Genomic DNA, 15,384 nt, shown 5'->3' with positions numbered 1-15,384 from the left:
CCGCGGGCGTGAAGCCTGGAGCTAACCTAGGAGTCCCCGGCTGCCAGCAGTGCCGCAGGACTGAAAAGATCCCCCCAAATCTCTTCAATGAGCCCCCACCTCCTCGAGTCCCGCTCCGGCCGGCGGAGCAGCCAATCGCCTCGCGGGGCGGGGCTGCGGAGAGCAGCTGTAGCCAATAGTGGCGGAGGAGGCGGGCCCGGCTCCCGGCGCGCGGCTGTGGGGTCGCCCCTGGCAGAGCGAGCTGAACCCTGAGGGGAGCCGCTGACCAGCTGCATGGAGGACCTCGCCGCGCCCGGGAACGGAGGCCCGCCAGCCAATGGCAATGGCAACGGCGGCGGCAAAGGGAAGCAGGCGGCGCCCAAGGGCCGCGAAGCGTTCCGAAGCCAGCGGCGGGAGTCAGAGGTGAGGAGCCCCAGGGCTTCGGTTGGGGCCCGGAGACGCCCGCGGGCGGGAAGCAGCGGCTGAGGCCATTCGGCCTTGGCCCCGGTGCCCTCGGCGCGCTTAGTCAGCCCCGCGCAGTGTGCGCCTGCGGGGTCCTCGCTGCCGGACCCTGGGCTCTGCGGCCCGACCCTTGTCCGCACGTCTCCTGCCGCGGGTTGGGGTCTTTCTAGCCCTGTGGCCTCCCCACGCTGCACGAAGATGAGGGCGACATTGAGCGGACCGAATACTTTACAAATATTTATCTCACTTAGTCGCTGCAGCTCCTTGAAGCAGAAATTCCGATCCCAGTTTATAGATGGGGGACGGGAGCGGAGAGGTTAAGTGACTGGCTTGAGGGGTGGGCGGCCGGCGCTCAGCTGCGGGAAGGCCGGGCTGGCGACGGGGGCAGCCGCTCTCCCCCTCCCAGGCTGCCTGCGGCGGGCCCCGGGGCCGATCCACACTGGCCGGGGGACTTCTGCCCGTCGCCTGCTCGCCCCCTTCTCCCCGTAAGTCTTAGGCCATTTAGGGAGCGCCTTCCGCGGACATCAGGCCCCCTGCCTGTGACGGCTGAGCGAGACGGGATTCAGCAGTCCAGGAGGGGCTACCTGGCGGGAGCGGTCCCAGCATACAGATAGGAGTCAGAATATTTCCATCTCTTCCTCCTCTCCTGAAAAGAAGGAACCCTACCTAGGAAGACGAAAGCATCGAATTATGAACACTCCCCTACCCCCTCATCTAGGCAGTTTCCATCAGCTGGATCTGAGCGGGGATCAGAATAGACGACAAAACGTCACATGTGGCGGGGTCTGCAGAGATCATCTGGTATAGCCCTTTCATTTCACAGACCTAAAAGGAGCAGGAGTGACTTGCCAAAGATCAGACACCTGGCACAGTTTGTGGTCAGGAACACCAGGCTTTGGAGTCAGTCAGACCAGGTTTTGAAGCCCAGCCCTACCATTTACTACCTGTGTGATTACCGAACCCCTCTGAGCTCCAGTTTCTTCATCTGTAAAATGAAATTAACACTGCCTGCCTCAGAAGGTTGTGATAAAGTAAAAATGAGATAATTGACTATGAACTTTTTGGCACAGTGCAGCCACAATGCATGTAATTGGTCAGTACATAGTAACTCTTAGTATATTATTGTCATCATCACCATCATCAAGTGGTAGAGCTGGTTCTAGGAGCCAGGTCTTTGGCAGCCCAGATCTTGCCTTACCATTTGAATAGCATTTCAGTTTCCAAAGTGATTTCATGTATGCTTCCCATTTTGATGTAGGAAGAATAGAAGGAATCCATTCTTTTTCTTTTTCTTTCTTTTTTTTTAAGGTAGAAGTGGAGGTAAAAAGACCAGCTCAAAGTCATCACCTTGCAGAGGCAGAGCGCAGCCCGCCTGTCTTGCTAGATTATATCCACCACATCATCTCCCTCCCTACCTCAAGATGAGTCTGGTCTTTTAGGGCACCCTGGACCTCCTTCCCCCACAGAGACATTGTTCTCGCTCAAATGTTTTTTGGGGAGATGAGCCATTCATTAATTCAACGATTATTTATTGAGGACTTTCTATCTGCCAGCCACTGTTTTAGGTGCTAAGGATACATCAGGGAACAAGATAGGGTCTTTGAATGTGGAGAGACAAATTGTGAGTAAATAAAATAATTTCAGAATGATATGTTCTATGGGGGGAATAAAAGTCTCTACCTGGGTGTCCCTTCTAAAGTTGCAATCTGTTCCCCACCTGTCAAGTCTTCTTCAAGCAAAGGCTCTGATAGTATGGTCTTTTGCCAGTACTTTGCAGTGTCCAGAGACTCAAAAGCTTTCCACCTGCACTGCAGTTTACCTGCTGATCGTTTGCAGCTGCACTCTTCATGCCTGGAAATGAACAACTGCAGCGATCATCTCTGTCTGGGCTCATTGCCTGCCAAAACCCTGGCTGGAAAGATTAGCTTTCCTCTACCTTCTGCTGCAGCGGAACTCCTTTTACCTGCCAGTACATCCTCCATCACCACAGCACCCAGATGCGAGATCTGCCTTTCTTCTCTCCCTCTTTTTGCTTTCCTGTGGAAGGCAGTCCTTAGAGGAGATAGGGTTTGTTTTTTTTTTTTTTTTTCCTCTCTAGGGCTTTTAGAAAATCACTAGAAGAGAATTACTGTGGCACAAGTCAAGAGAGCCTCATCATGTATCGCTGTTTGTGGGAGCACTGTTGACCTACCTTCTCCCAGTGGCTTAGTGTGTGAACATCCCAACCTGAAAAGGAAGCTGAAGAGTAATTGTTTCCTTAATAAGAAGAGTCCTAACCTAACAAAAGGATTCATCTCAGGCATCTTTTAGCCAGATCTAGTTTATTGATCTCAAACTCCTTGACAAAGTTTTAACTGGTCTGTGGTAAAATACGGAAAATTCAGGTAATTAAAGTGAGTTTTTATAAAAATTTAGTTCAATATGTTAAATTTAAGGATGTACACAATTTAAAACAATGGTTTTGAAACTGCTATAGGGGGCAACCTGTTAATTGAGGCTAAAATTTTTATTTTAAGAAATAAAATTACCCAGCATGATGACTCATGCTTACTATCGCAGCACTTTGGGAGGCTAAGGCAGGAGGATAGCTTCAGCTCAGGAATTCGAGACCAGCCTGGGAAATACAGGCAGACCCCATCTCTACAAAAAATTAAAAAAAAAGAAAAATTTAGCCAGGCATGATGGTGCACGTCTGTTGTCCCAGCTGCTCAGGAGGCTGAAGTGGGAGAATCACTTGAGCCTAGGAGGTTGAGGCTGCAGTGAGCTGTGATCGTGCCACTGCACTCTAGCCTGGGTGAGAGGAAGACCCTGTTTTTAAAAAAAAAGAAAGAAAAGAAATAAAATAATAGAAAAATCAGTGCATCACATGCAGTAAAGAGAAATATTTTATTAAAAATGTGTTCCAAGCCGGGCACGGTGGCTCACGCCTGTAATCCCAGCACTTTGGGAGGCTGAGGCGGGCGGATCACGAGGTCAAGAGATCGAGACCATACTGGTCAACATGGTGAAAACCCGTCTCTACTAAAAATACAAAAAATTAGCTGGGCATGGTGGCACGTGCCTGTAATCCCAGCTACTCAGGAGGCTGAGGCAGGAGAATTGCCTGAACCCAGGAAGCCGAGGTTGCGGTGAGCCGAGGTCGCGCCATTGCACTCCAGCCTGGGTAACAAGAGCGAAACTCCGTCTCAAAAAAAAAATGTGTTCCAGATGTTATGTGTTGGGGGGGGACGTAATGTAAAACATATCATTTTTCCAAAAAGTTTGAAAGGCAGTTTGTAATGACTGTTCTTTATTCTGAGATTCTGTCCTTCATTTTGGGGGTTTAAATGGTTCTTTTGTGAATTAAAAAAAAAATTTTTTTTAAGTCCTTACCCCTCAGAATAAAACAGCAACAACCCTATGTCATTTCCCACTTTCCACCTTTTTCTTTTTCCCTACTATTCTCTATAATCCAAAAGTTTGGAAGTCTTAGCCATAGTGTATTTAAACATGGTTTGCCTTGTTGACAGTATAAATTGGCATGTTTTGGGGAAGCAACTTGTCATATACAAAGAGCCTTAAAAATGTTCATAAGATATTTCAAGCCTGTAATCCCAGCACTTTGGGAGGCCGAGGCGGGTGGATCACGAGGTCAAGGGATCGAGACCATCCTGGTCAACATGGTGAAACCCCGTCTCTACTGAAAATATGAAAAATTAGCTGGGCATGGTGGCACGTGCCTGTAATCCCAGCTACTCAGGAGGCTGAGACAGGAGAATTGCCTGAACCCAGGAGGCAGAGGTTGTGGTGAGCCGAGATTGTGCCATTGCGCTCCAGCCTGGGTAACAAGAGCAAAACTCCGTCTCAAAAAAAAAAAAAAAGTTCATAAGATTTGATTCATTCATTTTCTTTATAAAAAATCTATGCTTAGGAGATATCCTAAATATAGAAAAAAGTGTAACTCTATAACAGTTTCATGCATATAATAAAGGAAAATTAAAAACAAATTAAATATTCAAATATAAGGAACTGGTTAAGTAAACTGTTAAATGTACATCCATTTATACAACCATTTAAACTAATAGTCATAGTAATATGAGAAGAATGCCTTTATAATATAATATTAAAATCATAAATAGAGTGACCACCCACATAGTGGTACCAAGTGCTAGGCAGTGTGCTAAGTGCCTTTCCTGTATTAGCTCATTTAGTCCTTACAACAACCCTGTGAAGTAAATCCTGTTATTATCCTCATTTTACAGATGGGAAAACCAAGCAGGTCATTTTCCAACATCCTGACACTAACTGGATGTCCCACAATTCATTTCAATTCTGACACTAACTACCTAGAATTAGCACAGACCTCACAAGTTAAGGGCTCAGTCCTACAAGGCCCTGCTTTGGATACCAGCCATAGATGGGGTCCCCAAGCTATCCACACTTCAGCCTGACCAACTACAAATTAAGTGGTTATCATGATCCTCCCTTCAGATTCCATAATTTGCTAGAATAACTCGCAGAATCCAGGAAAGCATGTACTTATGACTCTAATTTTACTATAAAGGATACAACTCAGGAACAGCCAGATGGAACAGATGCATAGGATGAGGTGTGGGGCTGGGGTGGTGCCGAGCTTCCATAGCCTCCCTGGGCACCACTCTCCTAGCACATCTGTTTGTTCCCCAGCCCAAAAGCTGCCTGAACCTAGTTGTTTCTGGGTTTTCATATGGTGTTTCATTACCTAGGCATGAGTAAACTATTGACCACATGACTGGACTTAATCTGTAGTACCCTTCCCCTCCCTGGACATGGGGCTGGTGATGAAAATGAAAACCTTTAATCATGTGCTTGGTCTTTCCTAACATAAGTCACCTCATGAGTATAAATTGTGGTAAAGCTGACAGTGACTCATTATGAATAACTGACACTCCTATCACTCAGGAACTTCTAAGAGTTTCAGGAGCTTAGTAGCATATTTTTTATGTCACACTGAGGCACAGAGAGGTTAACTTATCCAAGATCAAAAAGTATGTGACAGAGCTGAGACTGAGAGTTTTAAAAATTCATATATATTAACATATACTGGAAGGAAATATCCCAAAATGCTTAAATAAGTTAGAAGATGGGGTTAATTAAAATATATTTAATAGGATTATAAATTTATACATACAACATCATAGGAAATCTAATCTTTACTACAACTTGGAGCGGAGACGTTGTGTTATTTGACAACCCTGAAGTTGTGGAACATTAGAGCTAAAGAATCTCATTTTAAAAATGAGGAACTATGATCCACAACCTGAGACTTGACCTATATCATACAGTGGGTTGATGACAGAACTGAAGCTAGAATCAAGTTATCTTTGTTTCTATCTGTCTCGATTTTATGTAAATTAGCTAGATGCTCCTCTAGTCTATGTTCATGTAGATTAGATGCGGACACAGACCATAGCTTTCAGATGTGTTTGAGATCCGGGCCCTTTATTCAGACTTTCTGATTTGGATAGGAATCCTCAGCCCCTTCACTGAGCCTCAAGTTTTGGCTTGGCGAAGGGTACCTCTGAGATGAAAGACCCAAATAGTACTCTCCTAACTGACTCCCTGATCTAACCTTGGCCTCCATGAGGGGAAAAAAATAAGGCTACGGTCTTCCCTTGGTAACCCCTTTTCCCAGGTTATCTCAGTTACTAACAAAATTTCTCTGTTACAGGGCTCTGTAGACTGTCCCACTCTGGAGTTCGAGTATGGAGATGCAGATGGGCATGCAGCAGAGTTGTCAGGTATGAGGTAGATGGGTCAGTAGCTAGTAGAAGAGTGTCCAGGAGGAGAGGGAAGGGGGCTGTGATCTCCCTGGAAGTTTGTCTGTTCTCACCAAGTGGCTGTTGAACAAAGGCTGTTCTTCACATTCCTTTTTCTCTTCACCCCAGAGTAGTAAAAATCTCTTTGTCTTCACATTTCCTTCTGTGACTGTCCTTGGCTATGGTATTCTTCATTCTGTCGTGCTATCACTCTTTCCTGCTCACACTTCTTTATTCTCTTTAAAAATAATTAATTTGATACACTCTCAAATCAGTTTTCTCTACATCTTCTCCCTATTCCTTCTCTCTTTTCTTCCTGTCACCCATATCTTTGCCTGCCTCCTTCTTTCTGCTGCCCTCTTTCTCTCCCATGCCATCTCTTTTTCCTTTGTCTCCTCTACCTCCATCTTTTCCTTCTTCCCTCATCTCTGCCCCTTATTAAAATCTCAGCAAAGTCTGAGGAAAAACTCTATAGTCAACTGGCCAGCTGAGCAAAGCTGTACATGTCACCTGCATCCATTATGGTGGAGTTCTGCTTGTATGTTTATGAACTGAGGTTAAGTGATTCCATTCTTCTTTTAGTGATGGACTGCTTCTCTCTGTCTAGATTTTTAGCTTAGGGTAAACATGATCTCATCACATTAAATGCCTCCATGTAACATGTACTGTGAATGCCAGTTATTAATAAATGAGCTTTGGGTGGAGATGGTGTGAAAGTTAAATATTCTGTCATATGGAAGTGACACTTTGAGACATGCTTTTTCAGAGAAAAGAGATGAACACTTTTAAAGAAGTTTTTGTGCATAAGCACAGGGAATAAATTTTGTGATGAGTGACAGGGAAATAGAGAGCTAAGTTTTATAACTAGCAAAGGATTAGAATTCATAATGGGAATATGATATATATATGAGAGGAGAGAGATGAGCAACCCAATAGAGAAGTGGGCAAAGAATATAATAAATGGGAATTTATAGAAGAAAAAGCCAAATGGTCAATAACTACATGAAAAGATGTTGAACTTTATTAGTAAATGGGGAAAAGGAAATTAAAAGAATAAAATATTATTTCCCAATCATCAGGTTACAAAACTTAAAAGCCTGGGGTTGGTGAGGGTGCAGAGAAATTAGTACTTTTATGCACTGCTAGACATGGGGGAGCAGAGTATAAAATTGAAAAGCAGTTTGCTTATATCTTGTAGAGTTGAAAATGTGCACATATTATGACCCAACAAATCTACTCCTAGATATCCACTCTAAAGAAAATTACACTTGGGCACAAGAAAATGTAGAAAGATATTTATTGCAGCCTTGTTTATCAGTGTAAAAAGTTGGAAAACAACCTACAATGCCTGTCAGTAGGGAAACGGATAAACTATAGCTATTAGTACAGTAGGCTATTGAATAACCATTAAAATAATTGATCTAAATAAAGATATTTCTTCTTTTTTTTAGAGACATGGTCTGACCAATATGGTGAAATCACGTCTCTACTAAAAATATAAAAATTAGCCAGGCATTGTGGCATGTGCCTGTAGTCCTAGCTACTCGGGAGGCTGAGACAAGAGAATTGCCTGAACCCGGGAGGCAGAGATTGCAGTTAAGCCAAGATCACACCACTGCACTCCAGCCTAGGTGACACAGCCAGACTCCATCTCAAAAAATATATATATTAATAATAAATGCTAAAGATAAAACTGGGAGAAAAGAGCAGTAACAAGAATTTATACAATATGGTACTGCTTGGATAAAAAAAATTTTAAACAGAACAGTATCATGTTTACAGGCACCTATGCATATAGTAAAAGTAGAAAAATAGACATGTGAAGGATACACACCAATTTCATTATAGCAGTGGCCTCTGGAGAAGGGAATAAGATTGACTGAGGAACAGTCTAAAGCATATATAACAAATGCTAACATTTTTACCTGCGTAGAAGATAGTACACAGGTGTCTTAAATGTACTATGCTGTACTTACCTGTATATGAAAATTCAGATCTAAAATTTAAAAATAAAAAGAATAAAACTAGGCCGGGCGCGGTGGCTCAAGCCTGTAATCCGAGCACTTCGGGAGGCCGAGGTGGGTGGATCACGAGGTCGAGAGATCAAGACCATCCTGGTCAACATGGTGAAACCCCGTCTCTACTAAAGGTGCAAAACATTAGCTGGGCATGGTGGCGCGTGCCTGTAATCCCAGCTACTCCGGAGGCTGAGGCAGGAGAATTGCCTGAACCCAGGAGGCGGAGGTTGCGGTGAGCCGAGATCGCGCCATTGCACTCCAGCCTGGGTAACAAGAGCGAAACTCCGTCTCAAAAAAAAAGAAAAAAAAAAAAAGAATAAAACTAAAGTTCGGTACCTAATAGCCTTGCTTACTTTTCTGATTGGGCTTGTAGTGCTTTACTTTTTTTTTTTTTTTTTTTTTTTGAGACGGAGTTTCGCTCTTGTTACCCAGGCTGGAGTGCAATGGCGCGATCTCGGCTCACCGCAACCTCCGCCTCCTGGGTTCAGGCAATTCTCCTGCCTCAGCCTCCGGAGTAGCTGGGATTACAGGCACGCGCCACCATGCCCAGCTAATGTTTTGCACCTTTAGTAGAGACGGGGTTTCACCATGTTGACCAGGATGGTCTTGATCTCTCGACCTCGTGATCCACCCACCTCGGCCTCCCGAAGTGCTCGGATTACAGGCTTGAGCCACCGCGCCCAGCCTGCTTTATTCTTAAAGATACATATATTCACCTCCTCCACCAATGACTGAAGAATTTAAAATTCAGAGATGGGATTTGCTTCTGTCACGCCTGGATTCTGGAGCTCAGGGCTCAAAAGCCCTGACTCCCAGACAGGGTGTTTCTCAACCATTAGACAGCTGGCCGGAGCACAGGTGAATTTCTTGCTTTGTGAATTACCTGTGACCTAGTTAAATTTCCAAGAAGGGTCTCAGGTAGGGAGCAGAGATTTAAAGGAAATCTGTTCTATCATCTGTTGACTTCTCTGTTTCAATTCTCTATTTCAGTTCTTCATCTTCTGTAAGATGAGGGTATATATATATATATTTAGAGAGAGAGAGAGAGAGAAAGAGAGAGAGTGAGTGTGTGTGTGTGTGTGTGTGTGTGTGTGTGTGTGTTGGAAAGGACATTATTTTTATTTCTTTCCTTTTTAACAGACAGAGTCCAGGCTGGAGTGCAGTGACATGATCATAACTTACTAAAGCCTCAAACTTCTAAGCTCAAATGATCCTTCCACCTCAGCCTCCCAAGTAACTAGGACTTGGAGGCTGATCCCAGCCTGATCTAGTAAAAAGCATGTGCCACTACACCTGGCTAATGTTTAAACTTTTTGTAGAGATGGGGTCATGCTATGTTGCCCAGACTAGTCTCAAACCCCTGGCCTCAAGCAATCCTCCTGCCTTAGCCTCCCAAAGTGCTGGGATTATAATCCTATCAGTATGAGCCACCACACCATGGCCAGCATTTTTATCTCTCATAAGCTTTCTGCATTTTGCATTGAGAGGCTGCTGTTAGCAGTTAGATTTTCCTGGGTACAGCAGTCCTGTGGCAATCATAGCTGTTTTCTAGATGGTTTTTTGTAGTGTCTGCCTAGTGGCTGTAGGCAGGAATCTAAACTTCTATACCCTTTGAGGAAACAGCAGGGAGAGAATGTACTGGCTCCAATCCTGAAGAGCCATTCAGCAGTTACTTTTCAGCCCTTGCCCTGGTTTCTTGAACAGCACAAGGATCTTTCCTCTGAGTTTCAGGAGTTGTGTTGCCCTCCTCTTCCCTTAGAGATAGCATAGTTCCTGGTCGGATTGACAAAGCAGGAATCACAACCCTGAGAAACAGGAGTGGTGAGATTAAGCTCTCTGTGCTCCAGTCCTCCTCCTGGCCTCACCAAATGTTGAAGGCTGCCTTCTCTGCTGCAGCAGCCAGCTGGCAGGAGGAGGACAGGTTTGATGGTTTAATCACCCAGGGACACAAGTGGCTATTTTTAACTGCTCTGAAAAGGAGGAAGCTGGCTTTGGATTGAATTGGACACAGGAATGTGTTAGAAGCTTTAGCTTTTTCATGCAACCCTCTCTATCTTGGGCCCCTTCTTTAAGGATCTCCCGAATGTGACTGTTACGTTCTTTCCTGCCACAGAATTGTATAGTTACACTGAGAGCCTGGAATTCACCAATAACAGGAGGTGCTTTGAAGAAGATTTCAAGACTCAAGGTAATTCCGTATCTTTACTCACAGAAACCTGCTTTTTCCTTCTATGATATCCCAGCCTGATCTAGTAAAAGGCTAAAACAAAGTATGATCCTTCATCCCCTCTGTATTAGTTAGGGTTCTCTTAGAGGGACAGAACTAATAGGATAGATAAACATATATGTATAAAGGGGAGTTTATTAAGTATTAAGTTATACAATCACAAGTTCCCACAATACGCTGTCTGCAAGCTGAGGAGCAAGGAGAGTTAGTCTGAGTCCCAAAACTGAAGAACTTGGAGTCTGATGTTCAAGGGTGGGAAGCATCCAGCACGAGAGAAAGATGTGGGCTGGGAGGCTGGGCCCATCTCTCCTTTTCATGTTTTTCTGCCTGTTTTATGTTTGCTGTCAGCTGATTAGAGCATGCCCACCAGATTAAGGATGGATCTGCCTTCCCCAGCCCACTGACTCAAATGTTAATCTCTTTTGGCTACACCCTCACAGACACACCCAGGACCAGTACTTTGTATCCTTCAATCCAATCAAGTTGATACTCAGTATTAACCATCACAAGTCCACCCCTTGTCAACTTGAACTCATACACATCTCCTGAGATCATACATAGTCTTAAAATAAAGACAATAATAAGGTCGTAATTATGCCCAACATAATACAACTATCCTTCGTACACCTGGAAATGCACCAATCCCCAACCCAAATGCTATTACATAAAGTTAGCAATGCTTAAATGCTGATATGAAGTCAATAAATCTTATGTCACAGATAAAGGAGAAAAGAAATAAAATGAAGACATTTTCTTAGTACAAGTGTATACATGCACAAACATATTTTTTTACAAAAGAAGGAAGAAATACTCATGACAACCTCATTTTTGTAGCTGGTCATGTGGTCGTAGCTGGTATTGATGACTACCTTCTTCTACTACCCATTCTGTATTCCCTTTGCCTTCAGCAAGCATCTCAGCAGGTCGTGGTTTTTTTCCTGTGGAGTGACCCAAACCTTCATTCCTGAAGGTCAGTGGGCTGTTGTAGTTTCCCATTGACCTTAATCACAGGGCATAGTAATACTGAGAGATGCCCTAATGGATCTCCTGTATTCTACACATACTCTTTTTTTCCTCTATTGTGGAGTAGTAGACTGGTTTCATCTTGATAGTCTGTGTCAGTCACCCCAGACAACACTATAACTCCCTTTTTAACCTGTTGACTTAAAGGTAGAAGGAGCCCAAAGTGTCCAGGTGGCAATCTTAACTTCCACTTTAATAAAATTGTTGTGTCTCCTGTGGCAGCATTCTTCCCTCTGGAGCTAAAACCTCTAGGCCAGCAGAACATAATGTCATAGGAAGAGGAAGCAAAAATTTTGCTAGTAGATCACTAGGGGTGATGGTTAGTGGTGCCACTTCTATTTCCACCCCTTGATTCCTGGACTGGTGAATCCTGATTATGGGAGAAATAGTACCATGTATTTGATGCTGATTCAGAGCATACATACATGGCATTCTAGAGCATTCACATGGGATACAAATATTTTCACAGTTTTTGACCACTTGGAGAGGTCCATCCACATATTTCTTCCCCAAATTTCTTTGCCACCAATTTTTCAATCGTGCTTCTTTCAAGTGCCTGACTATCCAGCCAAACCATTGGCTACAGCCTATGAATTAGTGTTTAATAGCACATCTGGCCATTTATCATTCCATGCAAAGTGCACAACCAGGTGCACTGCTCAAAGTTCTGCCCACTGGGAAGATTTCCCTTCACCACGGTCCTTTAGGGATATCCTAGAAAGGGACTGTAGTACTGTTGCCGTCCACTGTCAGGTGCCTGCATATGGCGCAGAACCATCTGTGAACCAGGCCCCAGTCTTCTCTTCCTCTGTCAACTGATCATAAGGAACTCCCCATGAGGCCATTGGAGCAGGCTGGGGGAAAGAAGACAGAGTGGCAGGACTGGAAACCATGGGCATTTGATCCACTTCCTTATGTAATTTACTTGTGCCTTCAGGACCTGCTTGAGCCTAATCACTTCCATTTGATGATGGAATGCTACTGTGCACGACTTACTTTATGGCTTGGTGGGTCAGAAAGCACCCAGTTCATGATAGGCAGTTCAAGTCGCATGGTGACTTGATAAATATTCAGTTTCTGCCAAAGACCAGTAACAGGTCAAGAGCTATCTCTCAAAAGGAAAGTAGTTATCTGCAGAAGATGGCAGGGCCTTGGTCTAAAATCCTAGAAGCCTCTGCTGTAATTCACCTATGGAGGCCTGCCCAGTGCTGCAAACATCATCCCCATCTGCCACTGACACCTCAAATACCATTGAATCTGCTGGGTCATATGGTCCAACTGCCAGAGCAGCTTACACAGCAGCCTGGACCTGTTGCAGAGCCTTCTCCGATTCTGGAAGCCTTTTGGGTCACTCGATAAATGGGCTGGAGTAACACACCCAAATGAGGAATGTGTTGCCTCCAAAATCCAAATAGGCCCACTAGGCATTGTGCTTCTTTCTTGGTTGTAGGAAGGGCCCAATGAAGCAACTTACCCTTTACCTTAGAAGGAATATCTTGACAGGCCCCACAGCACTGGACCCCTAGGAATTTTACTGAGGTAGAAGATTCCTGAATTTTAATCAGATTTATTTCCCATCCTCTGGTACACAAATGTCTCACCAATACGTCCAGTGTGTTTGCTACTTCTTGCTCACTGGATCTAATCAGCATAATGTAATCAATGTAATGGACCAGTGTGATATCTTGTGGAAACAAAAAGCGATCAAGTTCTCTCCAAATAAGATTATGACTCCAAGCCAGAGAGTTGATATACCCCTGAGGTAGGACAGTAAAGGTATATTGCTGGCCTTGCCAGCTGGAGGCAAATTGCTTCTGGTGGGCCTTATGGACAGGAATGGAGAAAAAGGTATTTGCCAAGTAGGTGGTCGCATACCAGGTACCAGGAGATGTGTTAATTTGCTCAAGCAGTGAAACCACATCTGGTATAGCAGCTGCAACTGGAGTCACCGCTTGGTTAAGCTTATGATAATCCACTGTCATTCTCCAAGATTCAGCTATCTTCTGCAGAGGCCAAATGTGACAGTTGAACAGGGATGTGGTGGGAATCACCACCCCTGTGTCTTTCAAGTCCTCAATGATGGTGCTAATGTCTGTAATCCCTCCAGGGATGTGATGTTTTTCATTTGCTATTTTTCTAGGTAGAGGTAGCTGTAATGGCTTCCATTTGTCCTTTCCCACCACAGTAACTCTCACCCTACCTGTCAGGGACCCAATGTGGGGGTTTTGCCAGCTATTAAGAACATCTATGCCAATTATGCATTCTGGCACAGGATGAGTCCATGGACCCACTGTAAGTTGGACCTGAGCTAAAGCTCCATGAATTACTTGACCTCCTTAATAAGCCCTTACTTTAACTGGAGGACAACAGTGATGTTTTGGGTTCCCTGGAATCAATGTCAGCTCAGAACCAGTATCCAGTAGTCCCTGAAATATCTAATCATTTCCTTTTCCCAGTGCACAGTTACCCTGTAAAAGGCCAGCGGTCTCCTTGGGGAAGGATGGGAGAAAGATTCACTGCATAAATTGTTGGTAATATAGAGGGGGTCCTTCCTAAAGGGAACCTGGCCTCCCCTCATTCAAGGGGTTCTGGGTCTATAAATTGACTCAAGTCTGGAAATTGATTGAGGGGCCATGATTTTCTGTTTTGTAATTCAAATCAGTCTTTTGTCCATTTGACCTAGAAGTTTTCTGCTTTATAAATTAAGTGGGAATGCGGTAGGCCTCCTATCAATTTTAGTTCTAGGAACATTGTGATTAATTAGCCAATGCCACAGCTCTACATGAGTCAAACTATTCTGATTGCTGCTTTGTCTCTGCTGTTGATTATGGTGGCTATGCCCACCTTGCCTTTGATGGTAGAGTGCTTCCACTTGGCCCCTGCCACCTAGGGATTCAATTATTCTCATTCTATTTAAATTTTGTAATTGAGTGACTGCAGTTCCCACTGTTAGATCTGACATACAGAGAAGAACAATTATAGGGCTCTTCGTAGATGCAGATGCTGCCTTCACAAATCTATTTTGCAAGGCATTGGTCAAGGGTGTATCGTCTGGATCCTCCCAGCTGGGATGAGTAGGTCTAAAGTGACTAATCCACTCCACCATCCCAATCTCCCTAAGCCTTTGGATCCGTTCCTCTACATTAAACCAAGGGAGACCAGGCATTTCCAGCTTGCTTACAGTGGGCCATCTTTTAATCCATATTTCAGCTAAGCAAATAAACTATTAGAACCCTTTTTTTTTTTTTTTTTTTTTTTTTTTTTTTTTTTTTTTTTTTTTTTTGAGGCGGAGTTTCGCTCTTGTTGCCCAGGCTGGAGTGCAATGGCGCGATCTCGGCTCACCGCAACCTCCGCCTCCTGGGTTCAGGCAATTCTCCTGCCTCAGCCTCCTAAGTAGCTGGGATTACAGGCACACGCCACCATGCCCAGCTAATTTTTTGTATTTTTAGTAGAGACGGGGTTTCACCATGTTGACCAGGATGGTCTCGATCTCTTGACCTCGTGATCCACCCGCCTCGGCCTCCCAAAGTGCTGGGATTACAGGCTTGAGCCACCGCGCCCGGCCTTAGAACCCTTTTTAACTCCCTAAGCTGCAACATTAAATGTAGAGTCCCTACTTAGTGGGCCTAAATCAATAAATTCAGCCTGATCCAACTCTGTGTTCCTTCCTCCATTATCTCATACCCTTGTTATCCATTCCCATGCCTGTTCTCCAGATTTCTGTTTATATAAATTGGAGAACTCAAATAGTTCTTTTCGAGTGTAGGACACCTCTTCATGGGTCACACTCTCAACCTCACCTCTAGGGGCCTGCCAGGACTTTCATCTAGTTATAGGTCTAGAAGCAAACAAAGGTGTCAAGGTGGCTTCTGAGGAGGATCAACATTATCTTGCCTGA

General features: G+C 44.4%; 1 protein-coding gene across 2 annotated transcripts in view; it reads left to right on the top strand.

Annotated features, from left to right (window-relative positions):
* Positions 1-217: 217 nt before the first annotated feature.
* STRIP2 (striatin interacting protein 2) overlaps positions 218-15,384 on the top strand; it is a 56,384-nt gene continuing 41,217 nt past the window's right edge. For both annotated transcript variants that reach the window (XM_074379076.1, XM_039473063.2), the window contains exons 1-3: positions 218-402; positions 6,131-6,200; positions 10,350-10,424. In XM_074379076.1, coding sequence (XP_074235177.1) covers positions 274-402; positions 6,131-6,200; positions 10,350-10,424 — 274 coding nt within the window. In that variant the 5' untranslated portion in view covers positions 218-273. The remainder of the gene's footprint in view (positions 403-6,130; positions 6,201-10,349; positions 10,425-15,384) is intronic.

Source organism: Saimiri boliviensis, chromosome 10 (assembly GCF_048565385.1).
Source record: "Saimiri boliviensis isolate mSaiBol1 chromosome 10, mSaiBol1.pri, whole genome shotgun sequence".
NCBI lineage: Eukaryota > Metazoa > Chordata > Mammalia > Primates > Cebidae > Saimiri > Saimiri boliviensis.
The sequence above is the reverse complement of the archived record's forward strand: the minus strand, read 5'-3'. Positions and strand labels throughout refer to the sequence as shown.